Source organism: Anolis sagrei, chromosome 1 (assembly GCF_037176765.1).
Source record: "Anolis sagrei isolate rAnoSag1 chromosome 1, rAnoSag1.mat, whole genome shotgun sequence".
Taxonomy (NCBI): Eukaryota; Metazoa; Chordata; class Lepidosauria; order Squamata; family Dactyloidae; genus Anolis; species Anolis sagrei.
In genome coordinates, this window is record NC_090021.1 from 41001253 (window position 1) to 41025867 (window position 24615).

The 24615-nt window shown below is 39.4% G+C and overlaps 1 protein-coding gene across 1 annotated transcript in view; it reads left to right on the forward strand.

Annotated features, from left to right (window-relative positions):
* The window catches only part of GALNT14 (polypeptide N-acetylgalactosaminyltransferase 14), a 289099-nt gene extending 266585 nt beyond the window's left edge, over positions 1-22514 (forward strand). Inside the window, exons 9-15 of the mRNA XM_060754143.2 lie at positions 1034-1137; positions 6333-6459; positions 8116-8208; positions 10030-10113; positions 10770-10914; positions 19654-19773; positions 20721-22514. Of these exons, the coding sequence (XP_060610126.2) occupies positions 1034-1137; positions 6333-6459; positions 8116-8208; positions 10030-10113; positions 10770-10914; positions 19654-19773; positions 20721-20879 (832 nt within the window). The 3' untranslated portion in view covers positions 20880-22514. The remainder of the gene's footprint in view (positions 1-1033; positions 1138-6332; positions 6460-8115; positions 8209-10029; positions 10114-10769; positions 10915-19653; positions 19774-20720) is intronic.
* The last annotated feature ends 2101 nt before the right edge of the window (positions 22515-24615 follow it).

Here is a 24615-nt window from a genome sequence, read left to right on the forward strand (position 1 = left end):
AAACAAATATATCCATTTGTATCACACACATATGCATATACAGCTACACAAACACATATCATTTCCTCTCTTTTATTTAGGAGTGAGTTAACTTGCTGTTTAATCTACTTCTGTCCTTCATGAGCTGGAGAAAACCCCCACCTTCTCACCCATTTCCTTATCTTCAGTACTCATAGTGATTCACTGTACCCTGTTCTTTGTATATTAATCACCAGCACCTCCAAGTTGTGTGGGTTATGTGCCTTCAGGTTGAGTCCAATGATCTATCTTAGGTTTTTCTTTGCAAGATTTATTAAGCAGAGGTGTACCTTGCCCAAAGTCACCCAATAGGTTTCCATGGAAGGGAATTCAAACCTTTATTTTCCAAAGTCCTATTGTAACACTTGGAGCCCCTGGTGGCGCAGTGGGTTAAACCACTGAGCTGCTAAACTTGTTGACCAAAAGGTCACAGGTTCGAATCTAGGGAGTGGCATCAGCTTCCACTGTCAGCCCCAGCTTCTGCCAACCTATCAGTTCGAAAACATGCAAATGTGAGTAGATCAATAGGTACCGTTCCAGCGGGAATGTAATGGTGCTCCATGCAGTCATCCTGGCCACATGACCTTGGAGGTGTCTACAGAGAACGCTGGCACTTTGGCTTAAAAATGGAAATGAGCACCATACCCCAGAGTCGGGCATGACTGGACTTAATGTCAGGGGACAACCTTTACTTTTTACCTTAGTGTAACACTCAAAAAAATTATACCACCCTACTGGTAGGTACATAAACACAGACTGTATATAAAAGGCAGAACCACACTTTCCTCCATTGCTCATTTTGTACTGAAAGCAATAATGAGAAATGTGTTATTTCCAGGATATTTTTTGTGGGTATGCCTGAAAATGAAACAGCTGTGTATCTTGACAATTTACAGTTCACAAAAATACATGTTTTTAATCTGTGTTTCTGTGTGTTTCTGAATGCAATGTTTTTGTTTGTTTGGGTTTTTTTCTTTTGCAAAATGCTCCACATATTTCTTTTCCTTCCCAATAGGACTCCTATTATTGCAGGAGGACTTTTTGTAATTGACAAGGCCTGGTTCAACCATCTTGGAAAATATGATGCAGCAATGGATATCTGGGGTGGTGAGAACTTTGGTGAGCCATTGTCATTCAACAGTAATGAGAAATGTTAAAGGTTTAAGAGCCGAAGAAACAACTTTTTCTCAGTAGTTTGAGAAATCCATCACTCAAAAATCCCAGTTATTATTTGCCAGAAATCTCAGCAAACAAGAACTCTTTCAATGGCTTTATTAAGGGCACTGTCAATAATCTGAAGGCTCCCTTTGCCAATGCCAACCTTTCTTTCGTATTACATAGACAAATATTTTATCATCCTATGTTTTGATTCCGTCAGCTATGTCCCACTACTTGTTATGACAAAAAGGCACATCTCTTGGCAAGAAAAAACCAGTCTCAGAGTGAAGAGAATGGCATGTGCACAGATCTGCCGCAACAGCAGATACTAGAGGCATTTTGAAAGAAAGAAATGGGCCGTATCAAAGCTAATTCTAAAGGTCTGGTGGAGGCTTCCTATGGGACATCACTAATTAGTGCAGCGTACTTTACTAACATGTCACCAGATAGAGGGAGAATTGGCTCTGCTTCTGGGGGAGGATTTTATGACAGTCATGAGAGAGCCTATTACAGGGGTGCAATTTTAACATCTGTTGTACTTTGTCTTGCACTCTGTGAGAATATTTTCTGTTTGGTTTTAACTGCCTTAGCTGCAGGGAAATCTTTCAAGTGGTTTTAAATGCATTAAATCTAGACAAAAGCAGATCTTTGTAGGTGACCCTGTGTGCATGGTCTTCCAAGAGTAAAATATAGCCGCCCATCTGTCTGCTCTCTTGCTACATTAGGATTATACCTCCTGTGTGAACCAGCTTCAGAAGGTCTTGCATTGTCCTTCTTCTGTACTAGACTTAGGACATTTACTTGTATCTTTGGAACAGACTATTCCAGTTACCAGAGTATAATAAGGGTTAAACCCTTGTGCAGGCAGAACTGCTGAGCGAAAGGTCAGTATTTCTAATCCTGGGAGTGGGGTGAGCTCCCATCTGTCAGCTCCAGTAACTCACACAGGGACATGTGAGAAGTCACCAACAGGATGGTAAAACATCCAGGCATTCCCTGGGCAATGTCCTTGCAGATGGCCCATTCTCTCACAGCAGAAGCAACTTGCAATTTCTCAAGTAGCTCCTGACACAGAAAAAAAAACTCAAACCTAAACCTGAGCTTGGAAATTTTACTTATTACAGTTTCAGTTCTTTATATCTTCTATATATATTGCCAGGGTTTTGAAACTCTAAAGACTTCTGAAAAAGTCAATACAGATAAAACTAAAGGCACCATATCATTCCATGATCCCAGATCCTTTGTGGATTATAGTTGGCTACCTACAACTGATTACAGTTGAACTTGTCATATCATGGCTAATGCAAACATAAAAAGAGGAAACAAGAAGGAGTATAGAAAAGTTACATTTTGGACTACAACTCCCAGAAACCCTTATCTGCCTAAGAATTCTGGATATTGTCGTTCAAAATGATATCTCTCCCCATTTTGGTCTTGAGCTTGAGACGTTTTCGGGAGTGTCGTTGGGGAGGTTGAAGGAGAAATATTATCTCTTCTTATGCCACAAAGCTATGGACAGTTGTCGTGTCATTGTTTGTGGCTGCTAGGTTTCCACAGATCAGAAAAAGGCAACTGCAGTCTTGAAAGAGCAAAGGAGGCACTGGGATGCCAGGGAGACAGATCTTAAGCTAGCTTTAATACTTCAACACCTCCAGGGAGTATGGCTAGCAAGGAAAAATAATCCTGCCTCTTCACAGATGCAGCAGCTTTGTCAGTGATCCATAGAAACAGATGCTGCTGTTTTGCAATAATCCCCTCTGTTGCCTGACACTGTTGTTCCACCCCCTCCTTGAAGCCTTTTGTCATGATGTGCAGATGTGTGTATCTTCCCTTCTTCGGATGCACAGAACTATTGTCAAATGGCTTGGCCCTGTCCTTCTCACTGAACATGTCTTGTCCCCTGAGACTTCATTTCATCCTGAAACTAAAATCTGCCATTAAGTAGACTGAAATACATAAATCCTGGCAGTATAAAGTTGAATTAGTCAAGCCTATGAATTCTGGTTCAGTAGTCAGACTCAAAATAAGAGAGAACTAAGTGTACAGTACTGGGTAGCATACAGGGACAGAACTGGGATACGGTGGAAAGGAAAGAAGGAACTGTATAAATCTCAAGGTGGCTCTAAGTCCTAGTTCACCAAATGTACTTCTGTTTTGGTCTGGCAATGGGAAGAAGTCTCTGAAAATCACCCTCTGACAGTCTTCTTGTTTACTTTTTCTACTCCTCTGCTTCTTCTTAATCTTTGGCAATACACAATTGGCCATGCTACAAAGTTATGTTGAAGATTGTGAGTGCTATTTCACACAGGGACCTTCTTTCCAAAGTCCATTTTTGCCTTTCCTCTTAATAATATGCTGCCTGGATAGTTCCGGGCAGTCTTTATATGTAGTATTGGCAGATATGAATATTTTTACTCTCTTTTTACTGCTTTTACTAAGAACTGGGAATGTCTATAGAGCAGTCGTCCCGATATCCATGGTAGTAACTGAGGAAAAAAATTACTTTTTCTGATTAATTTCAGTTTTACATGTGCAGATGCATAGGTCAGTTCTATCCTGTTTCCTCATTAATTCATGGTTATAGATATAAACACACACACACACACAATTTACACTATGTTTATTTTTATGATCTTATCTTTTAAATCTAAAATACAATTTTTGAGATAGATACCATAATTGGAAAATTCGGGTAAATGTGATAACTCTGCCACATTTGATAGTGAATTGTGCATTTCGCCCGCCCATTGTATTTGACTTGTATTATGTTGTTTTGCACTGTTTATTTTATCTTGTTTATTTAATTATTTTATTGAGTTGTAATTTTTGTTGCTTTGTATTTTTTTATTTTGCTGTATTGTATCTTCGGGCTTGGCCTAATGTTAGCCGCCCTGAGTCCCCTCTGGGGAGATGGAGGCGGGGTATAAATAAAGTTTATTGTTGTTGTTGTTATTATTATTATTATTATTATTATTATTTATTGCTCACTGAAATGCAAGTTGTATTATAAATAAAAAAAAGTTCTCCATATAGGCTAACTTGATTCTAGACCATTTCTTGGTTTGAAAAGAATAACTTCAGTTTGTTCACTTTAAATTTGATAAACAATTTCAGTCTTTATGAGGGGATAGTGAATTGCTCCCTGTAATGTAGGTTGTTTTCTAAATAAAAGGATATCAACATAGGCTTACGTGGTTTTGGACCATTTCTTGTTTTGAAAAGAATAGCAAGGCCTGGTAGGGCTGGAGGAATCTGCTGCTGTGGCTGCTACAGAAGAGGCCAGAACATCCCCAGCAAGCTCTCCTGCTCCTGGCTTTGGGGCTCCTCGTGAATAGGACTGAGACCCCAGGTCATTTCCAGATGGAAGTGACTAACCATCTCTAAGAAAGTGCAGCTAAAAAAATTGAGGCCACAAGGCTTGGCAGGACTGTCGTAGAAGAGGCCTGAACATCTTCAGCAAGCTGATTGGGTTCTTTTTTTCACTGTTTTGATTTCGAATGGAATTTGGTAATTGATTATTAACTCTCAGTATATTTAAGATCTAAATATTGACACCCTTTCACTCTATGATTAACTGCTTTAAAAAATCTTGGCACCTTGTACCCTTAACTTTATATTTTCTCACAATAGCACTTTATACTACCTTACCTCATGATAGCAACCCATAAGATCATATTATATCAGGGATTTAGGTTGTGTCAATCTGGGAGGGTTCAGGAGAGAGAGCTTTAGCTGCTATATCATTTTAATCTAGCAGTCTGAATAACAGCTATGAGAAAACTAAGAATTTTGGAAATCTTGATTCAGCACTTTGTATGTTTTTAATCTGTATTACTGTTTTATATGTTTTAATGGTTTATATTTTTAGCTGTTTTATAATTTTATATAATATGTTTATTGTTATGTGCACGATGCGGCATTGAATTTTTGCTGTAGTTTTTAAGCCACCCTGAGTCCCCTTTCGGGTGAGAAGGGCAGGGTATAAATATAGTAAATAAATAAATAAAATGTTCACTTTAAAACAGTAAAATCATCAAATAGCCTACATGGTAATAGGTTAGTGATAAAGTTTAACTATTACAGTTGTTGGGCAATCAGCATAAGAACAGTGTAGTTAATTTTAGGATCTATGTGGCTATTTTCATCCTATCAACAGAAGCATAATCAGAGTTTGAAGGAACTCAAAGAGTTGCATCAGAGTTGATAGTCCCTGACTGGCATACATGCATCCGGGGAGAGTGCGGGTGAGCTCCCTCTGTCAGCTCCGGCTCCCCATACGGGGACATGAGAGAAGCCTCCCACAAGGATGGTAAAACATCAAAACATCCTGGCGTCCCCTGGGCAATGTCCTTGCAGACAGCCAATTCTCTCACACCAGAAGCAACTTGCAGTTTCTCAAGTCACTTCTGACATGGAAAAAAAAACTTGCAGTACCAGCACTGGCTGGCCCCAGTGCTCAGATCCTAAACACTGCTGCCTCTGTGACATACATCCTATTTCCTTTGGCAGTACTCATGCAGCCACTATAAAAAAGGTAGACTGACCAGGAAAGCTCTTATGGGTAATGCATTTCCCTGGTTTGGCGAGGCAAACATATTGATTTCTCAGTCAGTTAACTCAACTGAGTGAATTCAGTACACACCCCCAAACTCTCTCCCCAACCTTGGGTGAAAACCACCAACAACCTTTATCAATTCGGTAATAAATATTTTCTTATCTTTGATCTCTCTTGCAGAATAGGAATTCTTTTATCATTTTCAGTTTATGAAATCTCATGAAATTTTAAAGACTTACATCTTAAACTCTCTGAGACAGGAGACTTGCAAATGGGAACTGCATCAGGGTCCACTCAAATTTTTAAAATGTTGCTTCGGGAATGGATTGATTGGCTGAAATATTTATAGACTACCTTTCAGCTCTAGCAGGGCTTTCCAAGGCAGTGCACAGCAAATCTTTAAAATGCATTCAAAGAATAAAATTGAGAAGAAAGAGCAATCATCTCAGTCGTGGAAACCATTAAAGGCTAAAAGCAATCAAAATGCTCCTGGAGCAAAACTTGGTGGTACACAAGGGTTGCGGTGGATAAAGGCAGTGACTAATCTGCTGCAGGACTTTTGAAAAGAAAAAAAAACCCTGAAGCTGATTCTGTCTTACAGAAATCTCCTTCCGAGTGTGGATGTGCGGTGGAAGCTTAGAAATCATCCCTTGCAGTCGGGTTGGGCACGTCTTCCGGAAGAAACATCCCTACATCTTCCCAGAAGGAAACGCCAATACTTACATCAAGTAGGCCTTCCTCACTTATAATAATAATAATAATAATAATAATAATAATAATAATAATAATAATACACTTTCTTTATATTCAGCTTTATCTTCACCAAGAGACTCAGTGGATTACAGTTTACATATATAAGACAAACATTCAATGCCTTTACACAGTGAACTATGACACATAATACACAGACAGAGGTAAGGGCCTTCCCTTTTCCCTCTCCAGTGTCTGGAGGTGATGCTCAACTCCAGCCATGGGGAGGTGCTCTTGTTCCATTTTTCCATGCCGAGGAGCCTATTGTCCATAGACATTCTCTGATCATTGCTGACATGTCTGCATGGGGCACCCTTTTACTTCCCTGTCGAGGTGGTACATATTGATCTACTTGCATTACATGCTTTCAAACTGCTAGGTAGCAGAAGCAAGGGTTGACAGCCAGGAGCTCACCCCAACTCACGGCTTCAAACTGCTAACCCTCTGGTCAGCAGATTTCCTGTAGCAGTTTAATTGCTGTGCTACCGTGGTCCCATACATTCTCCACACATGAAATTTAAACAAATTCTGTGAAAGTCTGCACTTCTTGCACTGAATTGCATGAGTATTACTTTCAGCCAAGAAAGCCATGTTACTTGATTCCAAAGTAGATGACCCATTGCTTAACCATTTTTCCATCTAAAGAGAAAAAAAATACTCCCTTTTTAGCATCAAAGTAGAAGAATTTGTGAGGCTCATTATGTGGCAGTCAGTCTAGATCTGTAACTGAATCATGGGAATGTAAGTTCAAACAACAACAACAACAACAACAACAACAACAACAACAACAACAACTTTATTCTTATATCCCACCACCATCTCCCCAAAGGAACTCAGGGTGGCTTACAGAGAACACAAAGTGCCTAAAAACAAAACAGAAGAGTGAGCAAAATATAAAATACAATAAAATAAAACACATGCACATATAAAACATCAACTCAGACTCAAACTGAGTCTGGGCCACTGGCCATATTGACTGAAGGACTCTGGAGGACCCCAATGGGTCTTAGCACTCATGTAGCCATTTCCTCCAACTCTTTACCAAACAAGAAATGGCATTGGTGGTGGTGGTTGGGAGCTTTGGATGCAGTTAGAAAGCTATACCAAGCCCTGTAGCACCTCCCAAATGGACACATGCATGATGGAAATTTTCATGTATTTATTTATTCAGTCTGCAAATGCTCTATGGTTACATTGTTTAAAATAGCTTAAATAAATGTTAAATGATCTAGTTTTAATTGATACTAAAGATAGTTTTAATTTTTAAAATTTGTTTTATTATTTATTGTGATTTTATTGCAAGCTGCCCCAAATCCTTTAGATATATGGTCCCAGCAAGATGCCAGCCACTATATGTGAAACAGCCTTCAAAAACCTGAACATGATTGCAGACTCTTGCTTGCCTCCCTGAAATAAGTTATCTCCTGATGGGGGAAAAATCAGCTCATCTGTTCATCTCTTTTCATCACCTAAATGCCCAAGGGAAAAGGCCTGGAGGTGTTAGCAATGGGGATGGGAGGAGAAGGACTCACCCCCCTCCTTCTCCCTACAGGCTTTTATCAGAGGCATCCAATTAAAGCTCTTTCATGCGTGCTTCTTGGGTTTCACCCTCATTTTTTAACGTCTCTCCTTAGAAACACCAAGCGCACAGCTGAAGTGTGGATGGATGAATATAAGCAGTACTATTACGCTGCCCGGCCTGCGGCTCAAGGGAGGCCATATGGAGAGTAAGTGTCCCCCTCTGGCGGTGAAGGAAAATGCAAAGCGGGAGACTCAATTGTTCAGTATCATGGAACCTCATTACAATTTTATAGGAACGTCGTCCAGCTGTTGGGATGCCTGCATTTTCTATCTCTGGGAACAGTTAATTAGATGTTAATAGTAAACAGATGCTGCATGTATATGGGTATAAAAATTCTAGCATATCGATATATATGTGCTATCTTATAATCTTATATAAAGCACACACTTTGGCTTATCTCATCAGAAAGATGGGTTTGTTTGCAGATGAAAACAAAAGAGATAATGTCCTCCTCTTATCTCTTCCTGGAAAGTGTTCCAGATCAAATCCAAGGTTGTTTCTTCTTTTAATAGCTGTCCTATTGGGGCCAAGAAAAGCAGAATCTGCTATCCTTACTAATGAGCTAGCTGTGTGAATAAATGCTGCCCCAGGGCAAAGAAACAAATAAGGGTTGCAAAAAAAGGGCAGCCAATCTAAATTCTTATTTTCATATTTGCCCTGGAGGAGCACAGTTGTGTCATAACCTTGCCATAACAAGTCAGGGATAATGTATTCCACTTTCTACCTTTCATTTTATCCCTTCCTTCCTTCTCTTCTTGTTCCTGTCACTTTGAACACTGCTTATTTCCTTTACCAAGAGTTGTATTTAAAATGATGTGAATGCCTTAGGTGATACAAAAGCCAGATCTGCAATATGCTTTGCAGACCCTTGGGAAGATAGATTCTAGTTAATCAGAATGGCTATGGAGTTGTAGTCCAAAAGCTTACTTCCCAGACTTAGAGGCTTTGTCATGTTTACCACTTCTAGCCTGTTAGTATAGGGACATTTGTTGTACACTGGATAAGCTACTTTATACCATGTATAAGAATGCATTATAAAGTTTTATTGTCTCAGTCCAGCTGGATGTGCACATATCTCCCTGATCAAGCATTCAGTATGAACACCATCTGTTTGGAGGGAGGGAATTTAGTTCTAAATCCAGTTTCAAGCCCATCTCTTTAATTCTTAGCAGTCTTCAGTGGCTTTCTTTATGTAGCCCCTCATTGCTAGATGGGAGTAGGAACCATGTGTGCAGCAATATGGGCATGATTTCTTATCTAGGTTGCAGTATGTGCACATACACACACATCCGGTCTGCATTAGGAGATGTTTTTTATCCAAACAAAGAAATCACAGAAAAGTTGGAGAACTGGTATCTTTCCCATTTTCAAAGTTGGATCTGCAAAGCAATAATACCATAAAACTGCAATGTGTCACCCTCCAGATATTGTAGTTTCCATCAGTCTCAATTAGCGTAGAAAAATGGGAGCTCTAGTCCAACAGTTATCTGAAGGGGATGATATTTGTAATCCCTAACATGACCGAAAAAATCTCTGTTGGAATTTAGTAGACACAAAGAATAGTGTGTGTCTGAAATTAGCATTTCTAGTGTTGAAACTATCTTAACATTTTAGATCTGTAGTACATTGCTTTCTCTTTCACTGTAACCTGATGAAAATCACCCTCCAAATGAAGTCTGTACTGCCTCCAGGGCAGAAGTTTCCATTATTGCCAGGATGCAGGAGGACTACTGCATGGGTTGGAAGAATTAACTCCATTTCCCCATAGTCCTGATCCAAACAAGGGTATAAATATGTGTTGGCCCAGTGAAAAAAATGGGGCACGTAGAAGAGAAACTGGATCTAATTATCAATAGATTTTGCAACTGGCTGAAGCAAGAGTGGAATTTTTCAGGTTTATTTCAAATTGCGACAAGATGCAGTGTCCTAATTATATTTTGCATAATTATATTTTTCTTTTTGACAGCATACAGAGCAGAGTGGAGCTGAGAAAGTCATTAAAATGTCACACCTTCAAGTGGTATCTGGAGAGCGTCTATCCAGAACTTAGGTATTCGTCGTTGTTGTATAATATGCACTGTTTACAGTACAAATAGAAACTTTCACACAAACTTTCCCAATTTTCCTGGATTAATAGGCTTTCCCTATTTTTAATCCCTTTCCTTCCAGACCAAGAAGTGACTTTTCTTCTAAACCTCCATATCAGGGTTCTCAACCTGTGGGTTCCCAGATGTTTTGGCCTTCAACTCCCATAAATCCTAACAGCTGGTAAACTTCCTGGGATTTCTGGGAGTTGTCACCCAAAACACCTAGGGACCCACAGGTTGAAAACCACTGCCCTATATGGTCCCATACTCCTATCTTGGTTAGAAATAGAAGTACTACATTTTGAAAAAATGTTCTCTCTAGCATAATTACAACTTTTTCTTGCCCTTCCTCTAAGTTGTTCAGCACATGCATCCGCCCTCATATATTTATATATATAACAATACTGTCCAGGAAGTTGCACAGAGAAATACTAAATGCCCCAAGATCAGCCAGGGAGCTTCATGAATAAATGCGAACACAATCCAGTTTACCTGTAGACTAAGTCTAACACACTTGTCCATCATATCACATAGGCTTCCCTGCTGTGTCAGTGATTTCCATGGAAAACTGCTTCTTTCTGGTGAAGAATGCTAACTAAAAATTAATTTCTCTGCTTAGAATTCCTGAGGAATCACTTTACCAGACAGGGATGATACGGCAAAGACAGAGATGCCTGGAGACCCAAAAGTCAGAAGGACAAGACTTTCCAGTTGTGATCTTAAACCCCTGTATCACAAGCAAAGGTCCAGCATCAGCAGCACAGGTAATGTCTTCAGGGATCAGCAGAGTATGGGTGCTTTATACCATGCGGCCACAACAATATAATCCACTTTAGGACCTGTGTCCACTTCCGCCAAAAGCCTGGGATTAGTAGTTTGGTAAAGCACTACTTTTATTATCATTATTACCACCATCTTTATTCATATTCCTCTTTCCCCCGAATATGGAAACTCAAATTGGCTTACAAATTAAAATCATTACAATGTAATTAAAATATACAAAAAAAAATCAACATTACAACCAAATTAAACTATTAACTATACTAAAGCAATTTAAAATATACACTATTAAACAAAAAGCATTTAAAACAATACAATACCCTCTTACAGCCTTTTCTTTAAAAGCCTGAAGTTCGAAAAGGCTGCCTGAAGAAAAAGGAGCAGTGGGACTTACTCCTCTGCAAAGTTCATGGAGTTGACAAAAGTGTCTGACTTCATGATGGATCACTGGCTCCTTTTTCCTAGAAGTTCATGTTGCCCACCTAATCCCGAAAAGGAAGTGAGAACTGGTAGCTAAAGAGTTCGAACTGTGATTCAGGTCCATTGGCTGGCAGACCTGACTGGAGTGAATTGGATGCAGTTTTCACTCTATTTGAGTGGAAGTGTGGTATTTAGAACCTCTTCCACAAGCACTTCATAGACCCCTTTGGAGTAGCACCCCATTGACCCACCATTTGCCTGTGTAAGTAATGTAGGTGGTCTGGTTTGGGGGGTTTCTGCCAGGTATATTAGTTACCTTGTACTATTCACAACATCATATTAAAAACAAATTACATCGAAATAAAAAGAATGAAAGAGCACTTCAAAATATGAAATGGGAAAATGTTTACAAAATGCTGTATTAAAAACCCTTCTGCAACAACTAATTAATACCTAAAAGCCTCTCTGAATAGAAAAAGTTTGCCCACTGGCAGAAGGAGAGCAGAAAATGAACCTCCTGTTTAAAAAAAAAGAGTTTCTAAAGTGTGAGAGCAGTCAGCAAGAAGCCCTCTCCAGTACTTATAATGATGATGTTACTGAACAGAAGCCTTTCCTCAATGATCTCAAAATCCAGTTAGGCTTGTCTGAGAAGACCTTTTCAGTCCAAATAATGTAATAATACACCTAATTCTCTCTGTGTGTGTGTGTGTGGTGTGTGTGTGTGTGTGTGTGGGGGGGGGTTGCAGTCTTAAATAATATCAAGACTATTGTCGAAGGCTTTCATGGCTGCAATCACTGGGTTGTTGTAGGACCTCACAACCTCTGAGGATGCTTGCCATAGATGCAGGCAAAATGTCAGTAGAGAATGCTTCTAGAACATGGCCATATAGCCCGAAAAGCCTATAACAACCCAATGTCAAGACTGATTCTCAGTTCTGTTGTCTGAGTCCAAAAGATCTGAACTTCCTCCAACCACTTCTTGAGTGTAAATTTCATGTAGTGTGATAGCGTGACAGGAACGTCAAGTCAGCATTTGCCATAGTACCACTGTTCATAGTTAGGAATGTTGACAGTGAGGAACATTGTGGATCTCACACACACTCTGAGAATGCAGACCTCCTTGCGTAAGCCTCTGGAAGTGGTAGGAGTGCTTTCATGACATTGTTTTGGATACTGCCATTCTGCAGGGAAGGCCTACAGAATGGGAGTTACACAATTCTAATGAAAAATAGAACCCTAGTCTTAGATCAGGGCTTCTTAAATCTTTTCTAGTTATGATCCCTTTTGCCGCAATAATTTTTATGTTACCTATATAAAATAGGTAACGGCGTTCCATGCAATCATGCCACATGACGTAAGAGGCATCTATGGACAACACCAGCTCTTTAGCTTAGAAATGGAGATGAGCACCACCCCCAGAATTGAACTCGACTAGACTTAATATCAAGGAGAAACCTTTATCTTTACTTTATCATACAAAGCAAACATTTATTGGACAATTCTTTGTTGTACATATAATTTTACTATTTATTAAAATGAAAGCAAATTTGCATACTAATGAGATGGATGTACTTGTTTATTTTCAAAAAAAGAATTAAATCTTGGCCGAATATTTCATACTGCAGGGCGTAGAGCATGTTTGGTATTTTTCATTCCATGCTGGCATGCTTTGGTTTGTAGCCTCTTGCCTCCCCTTTTCCCCCTTAGATTGATGTAAACGTCTAAAATAGCCACTAGGTGGCAAGCGACAAACAATTTTGTGACCCCCCCCCCCCCCCCGATTCAGATAGGGGACCTCAAATGGGGTCATGATCTATAGTTTAAGAAGCTTTGCTTTAGATTACAACAAAACATGTGGCCAAGAGATACAATTTTTCACGTCTCTAAGCTGAATTGAGCCATTTGTAATCACAATGAAATCTACTATGGCATGCAACCCTTCTGCAACAACCAGAGAAAAAGAAAATGAAAATTGTAATTTCCTCTCATTTTTCAGACTTATTTATGCTTTCTCTTGCTGAGAAAAAAAATTGAACTGAATTGCAGTGATATATTTAAGTTCGCACTCTGCATTCATTTCATATTAAATTGCCTATTAAAGTAGAAGGAGCTTAATGAGCCTGACCTCATTCCCTCCTCCCTTTTCAATCACTAAAGGGGAAAAGATTCAGTGTCAATCAGAGAGCATTCTCTGAGCTAGATTAACAATTAGGTGCCACTTTAACAAAAACAAAAGAAGGGGAAAGAGGTGTGCTGTCCTCCTCTACAAGACCAAATTATCATTTTAAAGTGACAATATTGAAATCTCCTGTATTTTAACCGGCAAATAGTCAGGGCTACAGCTGTGTTATTCTGTCATGGCAATAGTCTCAATGTTTGATGCCTGCCATTTTCCAAATTATGCCAGCGTTGTATATGAGTGATTCTTTGACATCTGCATGAATCTGAAGGACAGTATACTTTTCCTCATATGTTTAACCTAGAAAAATCGGCATAGGGATAAACAAATTTCAGTAAACCTTAATTTATTAAGAGGATTCAGTATACAAATAACTATTTTCAAGGTAGTTCCTCCTGATTTTTTAAATTTTAATGAGTTTACTTTCTTCATTTTTGTACCTTGATCTGAAAATGCCTATAATCCATTTAGTATGTTTTCTAAACACATAGATAAATCATTGGAAGAGAGGGGGAAGCACTACATGTTAAACAACAATGGGAAGAATTATACAGAAAGTGCCATATTTACCCAAAAAGCTAGAAGAACTTAAGTATACTTACAATACATGTGCAATATGTGGGCTGCATATATCATAGGTGTCAAATATGTTTGAGTGGTTTTAATTCAAGTTTTGATTGGAATTATTATTTAATGCTTTTTAAACTTTCATACTGCAGATTGATCAGGTTGTTTTGTTTTCATTTATATTGTAAACCACTTTGATTTCATACTGAGAAAAAAACAGAAAATAAAATATAGATCTGGTGGTTTTATATATACATCAAAACAAACAGAATAAATCGAACTAGCTTCCATGAATTTGTCTAATCCTCTTTGAAACTTATATCTATAGCTGCCATTGTTTGAAATTCATATCTATAGTTGCCATTGTTTGCTGGACCAGAGCTCCCATAATCCCTCAGCCAGTTGTAATACCGGCCAAAAGATTCTGGGAGTTGTAGTCCAAATTTAAATCCAATTGCTAGTCCTGACTAGAATATACCCACTGAGCCAACTGAGGACTAGAAAGCCAGAATAGCTATAAATCCAGCTGTATCTACGATGCAATATATCAGGTCCACAAAGTAACTTATTCAAGTTCTGAAATAATCATATCTCATACCAGCAAATTCTGTGCATTAAGTTGTGTATCTGCCCTACCTGCTGCATCTCTGAATGAGATGGAGAAAAAACATCCCATATAACGCATCATTTTATTAATCTCTTTCATGTTCAGGCGTCTCTTTTCCTTGGCTTGGCTCCACACTCCATAAATGATGAGAATGATTATTCTAATAGCATACGTTAATACTAGGGCTGGGCGGTTTCGTTTCGTTAATTCGTAATTCGTTAATAATTCGTTAATTTTTTCAATTACAAAAGGATAACGAACCATTCTGGAGCAATTATTAAAAAAAACGAATTTTCAAAAACGTTTTGTAAATGCTTCGTATTTCGATATTGTATTCGTTTCGTTATTGTTTTGAGGTCGTTTCGTTATTATTTCCGCATATCTGGGCCAATTTTATGGTTTAATTAGTGAAAAAAAAATTATAATATCACACCAACAGTCAACAACAGAGGGAGAGGGAAGCTTCAGAAGGTTTTGGAGGTTTTTTAGCGTATTTCGCGGTCGCGTCCACCATTAACGAATCGATTCGTTATTGTTTCGGAAATAGATTCGTTAATTTTTTACCATTTACGAAATTTCGTAAATATCGAACTTTTTAAAAGGAAAATTTTGTAATTATTTTAAATATCGAAACAAAAAAACCCCCCAAATACAAATCGATTTTAGAAACAAATTTTTCCGTTGTTACCCAGGCCTAGTTAATACCTCATAGTTAGCATCCATTGGGAGTGGGTCAAAAACCCCTCTCCTTCTGTTCCTGGGGCTGAATGTGCTTGTCTCTGCAGTGTTGCTTCAAGTCAGAAGCTTGGCATTATCTACTCTTGTTTATGTCTCATTTGCTAAAGGAATTGATTGATTTAGCACTTCACCAGAGAAATGCATCTGAGGGTAAATAATTGATTGTAATTTTGCCCTGGTTTTGTCTAATGAAGATGTCACTGGTTGGCGGGTGCATTGGCTTTCTGTTAGAACAGAGCATCCGTTGATATTAAACTTTGCAGTAACCTTCTTGGAATAGATTTCTGACTCTGGGATTCATTTAATAAACCCATTAATCATTAGCAGTTCCTAGAAACCTGACAAGCTTTAGAAAAGAAATCAGAAGCCTCTTAGGCCTGGATACCCTTGAGCACACCGTCAGTAGCAGCAGAAACGGCAGAGGCTGGATTGAAATGAGTCTTTGCTGAGAGTGAGGCTGTCACACTCCTGCAAGGAAAAAAGAGGCAGACAGCAGGGATGTAATCTCTGGGTTTTCAACCCCAGTGGCCTCATTGCCTGCTTCTCAAACAGACTCTACTCTCCCATATGAGCCTGTTCATGTTTTGAGATCTACTACGAAGGGCTCTCTCTTTGCACCTCCTCTTTCACGGGACATGTCAGGAGTATTCTGCTCCAGAGTTGCCCTGATTTCAACATGTCAGCACTCTGCATGTCAGCAATAAAGCAATCCAAGCTGTCTTGTCATCTAGATGGATGCTTGAGCTCACAATGCATGGGCAGCAATTCACTGTCCTCTTCGGCCTAGCAGGTCCCTGCAAGAGCATTGCTGGCAACATTGCTTTTGGTGAAGTCAAAACAGGATATCTAGCTATATGATCAATGAGAAGGGAGTAGAGGCGATCTCAGCATAAGCAATGACACCTGCTTAGCCATTATGGCAGGGGTGGCAGCAGCCCAAAAAAGGTACCACACCTTTCCAATGCTGGTAAGTGAGGGAGACAGAAAATGGTGATGTTTCCAGCAGCAAACTGTTTCAGAAGTTGTTTTTGGTGTGGGAAAAATGGGATCACCTCAGTTCCAGCTGCCCACACTTCAGAAATACTGAGGTCTCATGAAAGTTTCCTGGGAGTTCCAGAGTAACCTGTGAATTTTCTTAAATGCTAAAAGAAGCACATAAGATCACTGAAACCCACCAATTTGTTTGCTTAGCCCACAAAGTGTCATTTACAGAAAGAAGATGCATTTTGGAAAGGACCATTTCCACACAGCATTGTCCACATCACAACTGGACTCCCAAAGTCTGCCATTTAGTGATTAGGCAAGCTAGGGAAATGCAATTAATACAAGGAAAATGAGATCCTTCTTGTATAAATGTTCCTTTCTTCTGTGTTCCACAAGCAAATTGCATTTCTTCTAGCACAAAAAAGAGCAAATATAAGAGAATTGTGTTCCCAGGAATTTCTGGGAGTTGAAGTCCAAAACACCTGGAAGGCTGAAGTTTGCCCATGCCTGGGTTAGAATGCAAAACAGTGGGGGGTTTGTGGAGGGCAGGGTGAACCAGGACCTTTACTATAGTTACATGGGCTTTGTGAGAGCATCCTTTTGGCTTTCCCCCTCTAAATCAGAGTTAAAAATAATGTAGAGCCTTGTTGCATACTATGATTTTTACTATTTCCCCTCACAAAATGATGAATTTGGCAAAAGAAATTGAATTGCCTCTGTCCACATTGGAAGAGGCAGTCTACTTTTTAAATATGTTGCAGAGGGCCCTGGGTATCTTTTTTTCCCCTCACTGGGGAAGTAGCTTCCTATACATTCTACCTGTCACAATTTTGCAAGGCCAGTCCCAATTCCATCATTGAGTTGTCGTGGAAGACCTAGGGTCCATTCAGACAGGCCCAAAATGCAGGACTTCTCTTGATTTCTATCGGGGGTGTCCAAATAATGCCTCTGGTAAAAACAAATTAATTTGGAATATCCTCAGTTATTCCAAATTAATTAAATACCCCATTAGATCCGGGCCTTCCTGAAAGGCCCAGGTCTAATCAGGTATTGGGCCTGTGGGGACTCACTTCCAGGTAGTCCTGAGACTACACAGGGGTGAGTCCCCTTTTGCCATCCTAAACCTTTTGGACTCCTAGAGCCCGAAGATCTGGGATGGGGCCCATTCCCTACCCCCAGCCCCAAAATAACCCCTGAAAATAAACTTATCTGGCCACTGGGGAAATGATGTGCCAGGAGACTGGGGAGCGGGGTGGGGGATGGGAGGGAGAGGAGGAACATAATGGCAGCCAGGTAAGTTTAACTTTGCTTTTAGGAGTTATTTTGGGAGGTTTCACGATGGTTGCATGCCAACCCAATTGTTATTGAGACAGCATGTAGCCACCCTCTCTGGGAAAGCCTGGGTTTTTGGCGGGGAGTGGGGACATAAATCAATACTAAAGTAGGTTTCTAAAACCCACCTTAGTTCAGATTTTTGGGGTATGTAGAAGTGCTCTTAGAGATTCCTGGAGATAGCACTTCTCAAGCATTTTTAGGTCTTTGAGATTGATTCCGTGGTCAGCTTCTGGTAGACATTAACCACAGATTTCTACTGGAGGACCTAGAGAATTCCAAAAGAAGTGTCATCTTAACTATAAAAGAACCAGAATTTTTTTTAATTGCAATTTTCCCCACTTTTATGGCAGTCCTATGCCTTAGGCCCAGAGAATATGGCGGAATGTTTGTATTTATATTTTCAGCTCATCCTGAGCCAGTGCATACCAGTAGTTGCAGCCGTAAGTCTCTTCCTATCCTTTGGGAAGCTAAGGCTAAACAAGTATTATTACAGCAAAAGGTTTGGATTCTCCTGTTCTTGTTTCTGAATCTGCCACCAGAGATATGGTGGTGGCTCTGAGAAACCTTTTGTATGCGCAGTGGAAAGAATCAAGTACTGAAGCCACAAGCCCACTTACACCTTGTCAGAAGATAAGTTAGATCCTTAGGGGTAAGTGTTGAAACGCCATATGCAGAGTGAAAATAGAGTGGAGGTCAAGGAGGGTTCATGCTTCAAACAGCAATTCACTTCATCTGCTAACTGTTATCCCTAAAAAGCCAAGTTACATTAACACGGTTGGGGCCAGGGACTATTTTTCAAGGCTATAACATCATTCAAGGTGACACCTGTCACTGCTCCTCAGCATCATAATGAATTTGAAAAATAAATGTAAAGTCTCATCTTCGGCTGCCTCTGCTCTGAAATGGCTCTTTTCAGAGGCAGCAACACAGCCCTCCCCTTCTCTGCCATTTAATCAGATGGAAACCAGATGGCACCCCAGATAAAAATATGAAAATCTATACAACATGGATGTCATTTACTAACAGTATGGAAGACAGCAGCTCCTTCAACCATGCCCTTGTTTCACCCTTGCTCTTTCTTTCAGTGTTGCGTTGGTGGAGACCATTCAAGAAACCTGTCTTATTACCTCTATCCATTTGGGATTTAAGAAGCTTTAAAAATAAGCAAATCCCTTTTTCCTTTGTGTGCACTGTTCACATGGCCAATTCCGATGATTCATAGAGCTTAAAATTCTGTGCATTTTGATAGAGCAGGATATTCACCAGCTAAACCGCATGTATAATGAAGCCATTTTAAAAGTACTGGACTTTGCTCAATTTCAGTTTATTACAGTAGCACAACAAATAAATAGGGATATGGTTATCTGGTGCATGGCTCAAGTGACAGTTTAATCTAAAATGAAATAAAAAAAAAACCCCTATCTGGATCATCATTTTGGGACATTGTTACCCACACGTTAATCCTGTCTGTCCTCCAAGATTTTCAGGACTCTTCCTTTTGACATTTTTTTTCTAGATTAATCCAGTGAAGTAAGTTAAAATTGAAAATAATCACATGAGCTTCATAGCTGAGCATGGTTTTAAACTGAGTTCTAGTCCAGTGTTTTAAATCATATTGACAAAATTATGTCAAAAGTATCACCTGGAGCTTGTGGGAAAAGAATTTCTGCTTGAGAAAATTGAAAAATCATAGAAAAAAACAAAACAAAATTGAGACTTTGTGCTCTTGGGGACCTAAAAAATCGGTTCAGGGTGCACTTTATCTCACTTCCACCATCAGTGAAAGGAGGAACGTAAGTGTTAAATACAGCAGGAAAATGGAGAGTAGATTGTAACATTAAGAGAAATGTAAGGATGCCTTGAATTAGTTTAATGTATACACTTCTGTTTCAGGAATGGACGTATACATATAACCAGCAAGTCCGCTACCACCAGCTGTGCTTGTCCATACAGACCCTCTTTCCGGGTTCCCAGGCAGTGCTTTTACCTTGCAAAGAAGGGGATGGCAAACAGGTGAGGTCATTCTTCCTCAAAAGGTTTTGCAACTAAAAACACTCTCATCCACTAAAACTGACATGAAATATTTCATCCCACTATTCTGGCAACTTATCCAGATATAGAAAAGTCAATTAGCTGAAATAATTCATTAGTCCTATAATCTCACCACCACTGCATGGTTGAGACAAACCTTTCTATGAAAAGATCACTTGATAATTTCTAGATATTTTTGCTTTTGGGGGAATTATTAAAATTTTAGTTCATTTTGTTTTGGCAAGGCTAGCTGAAAGTGAATCAGGGATCTGATTAACTAGTCAGACTAAAACCAGAACCAAATGATAATGCTTGCACTAGTCAATGATTATACAAACATGCTACAGTGTGGACAGCATGAAATCATAGGAAAATGATTGAGGTCATGCCATGATCATGAACAAAAAGATGTAGATCATCACATTGAACAAAGTATCCCTCTGCAGAAGTGAGGAGAGTCATTGTCAGCTACCAAGGAATTTTAAGAATTCAAATATCAGAATTCAAATTGTGCCCATGAGGAACTTTACTTATACGCCTATCTTTTAAACTTTTCATCCCATTTATTCTTGGTCCTAGTTTCACTACTAGTATTATGCTGATTTTAGTCATCCAATTGATGGAGGCTGCTCTTCCTTACTTCCTCCCCATCTATGAACCAATGTAACCTTCTCCTGTTTCACATAAGCCTGCCCTTATTCCTCTGGTCCACATAGAGACTCTCAATTCATAAAAGTGCACCACAGAAGCTTGTCAGTGCTAAGATGATGCAGTAGTTAGAGAGAACCACCCCAATGGGAATGATGTCATTGTAGAATGAGATGCTGAACACTTCTGTTTTCAATGTTTCAAAAACTGCTCATGTCACCAACATAATTTGGTACATGCTGAATTTAATCTCTTTGCATTTCTCTTTTCTCTTTCAAAAGCGATGGAATAAAGTTGGTTCTCACATTGAACACATGGCCACACGTTACTGCCTGGACACAGAAATGGTGGGCGACACCAATGAGAACATGAGAGAAGTTGTCATTAATCCCTGTGAGAGCACAGCAATGAGTCAACGGTGGGAAATGGTGATGTCCTGACCACGACTGTCGATATACCAGCCAACTCACTCAAAAGGGACCTTTGTTTTGAACTGCCAAGGCTATTGTCCATGCTTGGGGTAAAGTGTGACTTGCCTTAGAGTTGGCCAGAAGCCAAAGAATAAGGACATACAGCTGTGCCTAGGTTGAAGAAAGCACACAAGTGCTGGCTCTGAGAGCCACAGCATTAAGCACATCAGATGGGGCCATACATCTGTACAGCTCAGAATAATATTACACAAGGATCTTCATCTGTTAGGTAAAACAGAAGATGCTCTTCTCGTTTTTGAGAAGGACACCTGCTGAAATCAGTCAACATGGTATCAGTAAAGGTGGGTAGAAAAACTTCAGAAACAATAAGTGGGAGAGTAACTCTTTGCAGGAAAGGGTGGGATAGGGAGAAGTTGGGTATTATACAAATATAGAAATGGTCATGTTGAAAATTGGATAGAAAAGGAATATTGCATTCCTGATTGATTAACTGAGCACATCTCCGGAAAGATGCCGGAGTAAGCTATATTGCACATAAGAATTAACATAGGATCCAGATCCTTGTTGTGTGTGAGATACTGTATAAGAATGTATGTTTGAGAAAGAGAAATATTGCTATCTGGGAATTGTATTCCAAATGTAATGGATGGATGTAGAGGAGAGGGAAAGCTATACAAGTGTGCTGCACAAAGTTCAAAGTTTCCTTCAAGATTGGGATGGGCAGGGGGACTAGAAATAATCTGTGTTAACCCTGAACTGACCATAGTTGGAGAGGTGGGGCAAATTTCGATTCTGCACAAAGCCACACATCCAGCGTGTAACTTATTCTCTAATCTCACACTCTGCCCAGAGTTGTCATGTGGGCTACCCTATAAGAAGGACAAATGGCAAGCCTTTGCACTTAATAATCACCACTACTCCCAAACTGGTGGCCTCTGAGCTTTGGCAAGTAGTCCAGACTGTCAATTTGTAGCATAGACTGTGCTGCTCTTCTGTTGAATTCCCACAACTTACAGCTGCCTCCCTCTGAGATTGCACACTAGAGATGGCCATGTTTGTTTTTCAGCAATTTTCAGAAGGCAATGTATTGATATTGTTCCTTGTGGTATAAGACTTTCTTCTTCTCCCTCATCTCTGATCCACAGAGGTCTTTGATTATGTTGTTCTTGTTGTGGAAGAACAAAGTACCCCTGCAAACATATTGATCAAGAAATTATAGTAGGACCTGGGAATATTTATGCTTATTCATGGTATACAATGAGCAATGAATGTTGTCATCAAACACTCATTAATACATATGGGTCTGCATAATCTGATTGTGTGAGCAGTGCTCCAAATCCAGATTGGAATGCAGTAAAACTGATCTGGGTCATCTAAGAAAATGTATTTGTGTGCCACAGATGAATCTGATATTGCTCTAGCCAATGCTAGTTTTGTCGCACTAATCTGATCCAGCCTATGTGTGAGACTGAGTCATGACTGTATGAGAGGCTGATTAACACTGTTCCTTTTCCCACTTCAAGGAGGTCTCAGCTGAGCCTAAAACCACCTGATGATGCTCCATATCTGTAATGTGTCTCTCACTGTTTAAAGACCTTGGAATTGGGAAAATTTTTCACATACATCATAAAAAATATTTTGCTATTTGCAGGCCACTGCCTGGTGTTTTCTTGCCTTTCAGTTTCCATATTACAAAAACTTGAGCCAATATGTTGCACTTGCAAAATGAGTACTTTTCTAATGGGAAAATGGGCCCCACCTTACAGCAGACAGCAGAGTTTATTTAACTCCTTATTCTACATTCAAAACTAGATAAAGTTACTTTTTAATATATTAGATTTCAAAATGTCATATCTATTTTCCTTGACTCGCTGAACAATCCAGGAGATTGCTGTGCAAAAATGTTTTGTTTTTGTTTCCTGCAGAGGCTTTACCTACAATACAGCAAACATTTGAAGCTTCTATGACTGAGTTTCAGTGAGTGCTTTTTGATAGATTTGAAAGTGGCCAGGTTCTTGGTTTATATATGCATCAAGGGAAGCTAAGGAGCTTCACATTAAGTCTCTTTAAGGCAATGACATTTAACTGAGGAAGGAGTTTCCATGTTTTCATTCAGTCAAGATTAACAAAGGACAAATTCCTTAGCTCATTTTAGAATGGCTATGGCTTAAATGAGCTGTTTTAAAAGTTATATTAATGCTAATTAGAAAATAGTTTGATCTGAGATTTGAAAACCCTCCTGTGCTCTTGGAAAGAGAATATGGCATAGGTACTTCTTTCAAAGTTGGCAATTTTACAGATTTGCCTGCAAGTCCCTCTTCCTGTCTCTGCATTTGTACACTGAACTAGAGATCAATTATGTCAAGGGTCTCCTATATGAATTGACTCTCTATTCATATATGATCCCACGAGTCTATGCAAGTTGGACCTGCCAGAAGAATTTAGTCCAAAGTTCAAGTCCTCTTATACTGATTTTTCCCATTGCTAAAATTGTACTCTGGTACTTCAATGGAGGTTATTACATTTGAGAGGATAAACATGCTTACCAGGTACAGTATTCAGGATGTAGATATTGTGTAAATCAGGCACATCAAAATATCCAGCTCCAGCCTTCTCACTTGGAATATATTTCTGACATGACTCTTGGTAGCATTCAAGCTCCTGAAGGAAGCCATCCAGAAATAGTAACATAAGAGGAAAGGCTAATGCTGACTTTAAAGTGTACTTGGGGAGATAAATCATTTTAATGATCCAGAACCCAGGAATAAGGTGGTTTAGCTGAAGGGAGATGTGAATAGAGTTATGGGCCAAAAGCATATGTGAAATAATGAGAAAAATAACCAGAATGTTCCAAGGAAGAAATGGCAAAGAACAACACATATCATGTAATCAGGTTTATTTCTCCAAAAACCCTCATATCTTTTATCATCCTAAGTTATGATTTAAAATGTAACTACAACACAGTGAAAAATTATTTTATTTAATTTTGTATATTCCTAATAGTCAGGGCAGAATATGATTACATGTCTTTGAAAAATGTTTAGGATCGTAATAGCAAGATATGCCATGTTCTGCCTTTCTTCTACCTCTCCTCCTCCACCACCTGGTTATTGCAGAGGGAGAAATCCACCTTCCTTCTCATGCAACAACCACCAATCCCTTCCAAAAAGACCCACCTGTCTCATGGTGTTTATCTTGGCCTAGCTGATAGGGAACAGGTGCAGCAGTCTGACTATATCCCTATATACAGATTTACAATGGTGAAGACATCCTTTGAGATCTCTCATGAATCCTTTTGGGGGGTTCCATGTGGTGACATGGTTGTTGGGCCTCTGACAAAGAATGAGATGCTAGTCTATTTTCCTCTCTTTCTGCTACTGAATGGCCTTGGATAAGCGCTCCACAAGAGCAAGGTGAGTCCTGCAGAAGAGAAAAGAAGAGATGAGTCCTAGTCCTGCCTTTGTCGAATGTAATGCTGTATCTCTCCATTCATGATCTCAACCAACATTTTCACATCATTTCTACTGCTCACCAAGTAATGTAAAGCAGTGTATTAAACACAGTGTATTGGCAAGACATGTTCAAAAGGAATTTGCCTTTGCCTAGCTCAGTGTCACAAGTCACAAATGGGTTTCCATGGATGAATGGAAACCCATTTGAACCACTACACCACATTGGCCCTTTTGAGTAACATTATTATTATTATTATTATTATTATTATTATTATTATTATGGTGGCTTGAGG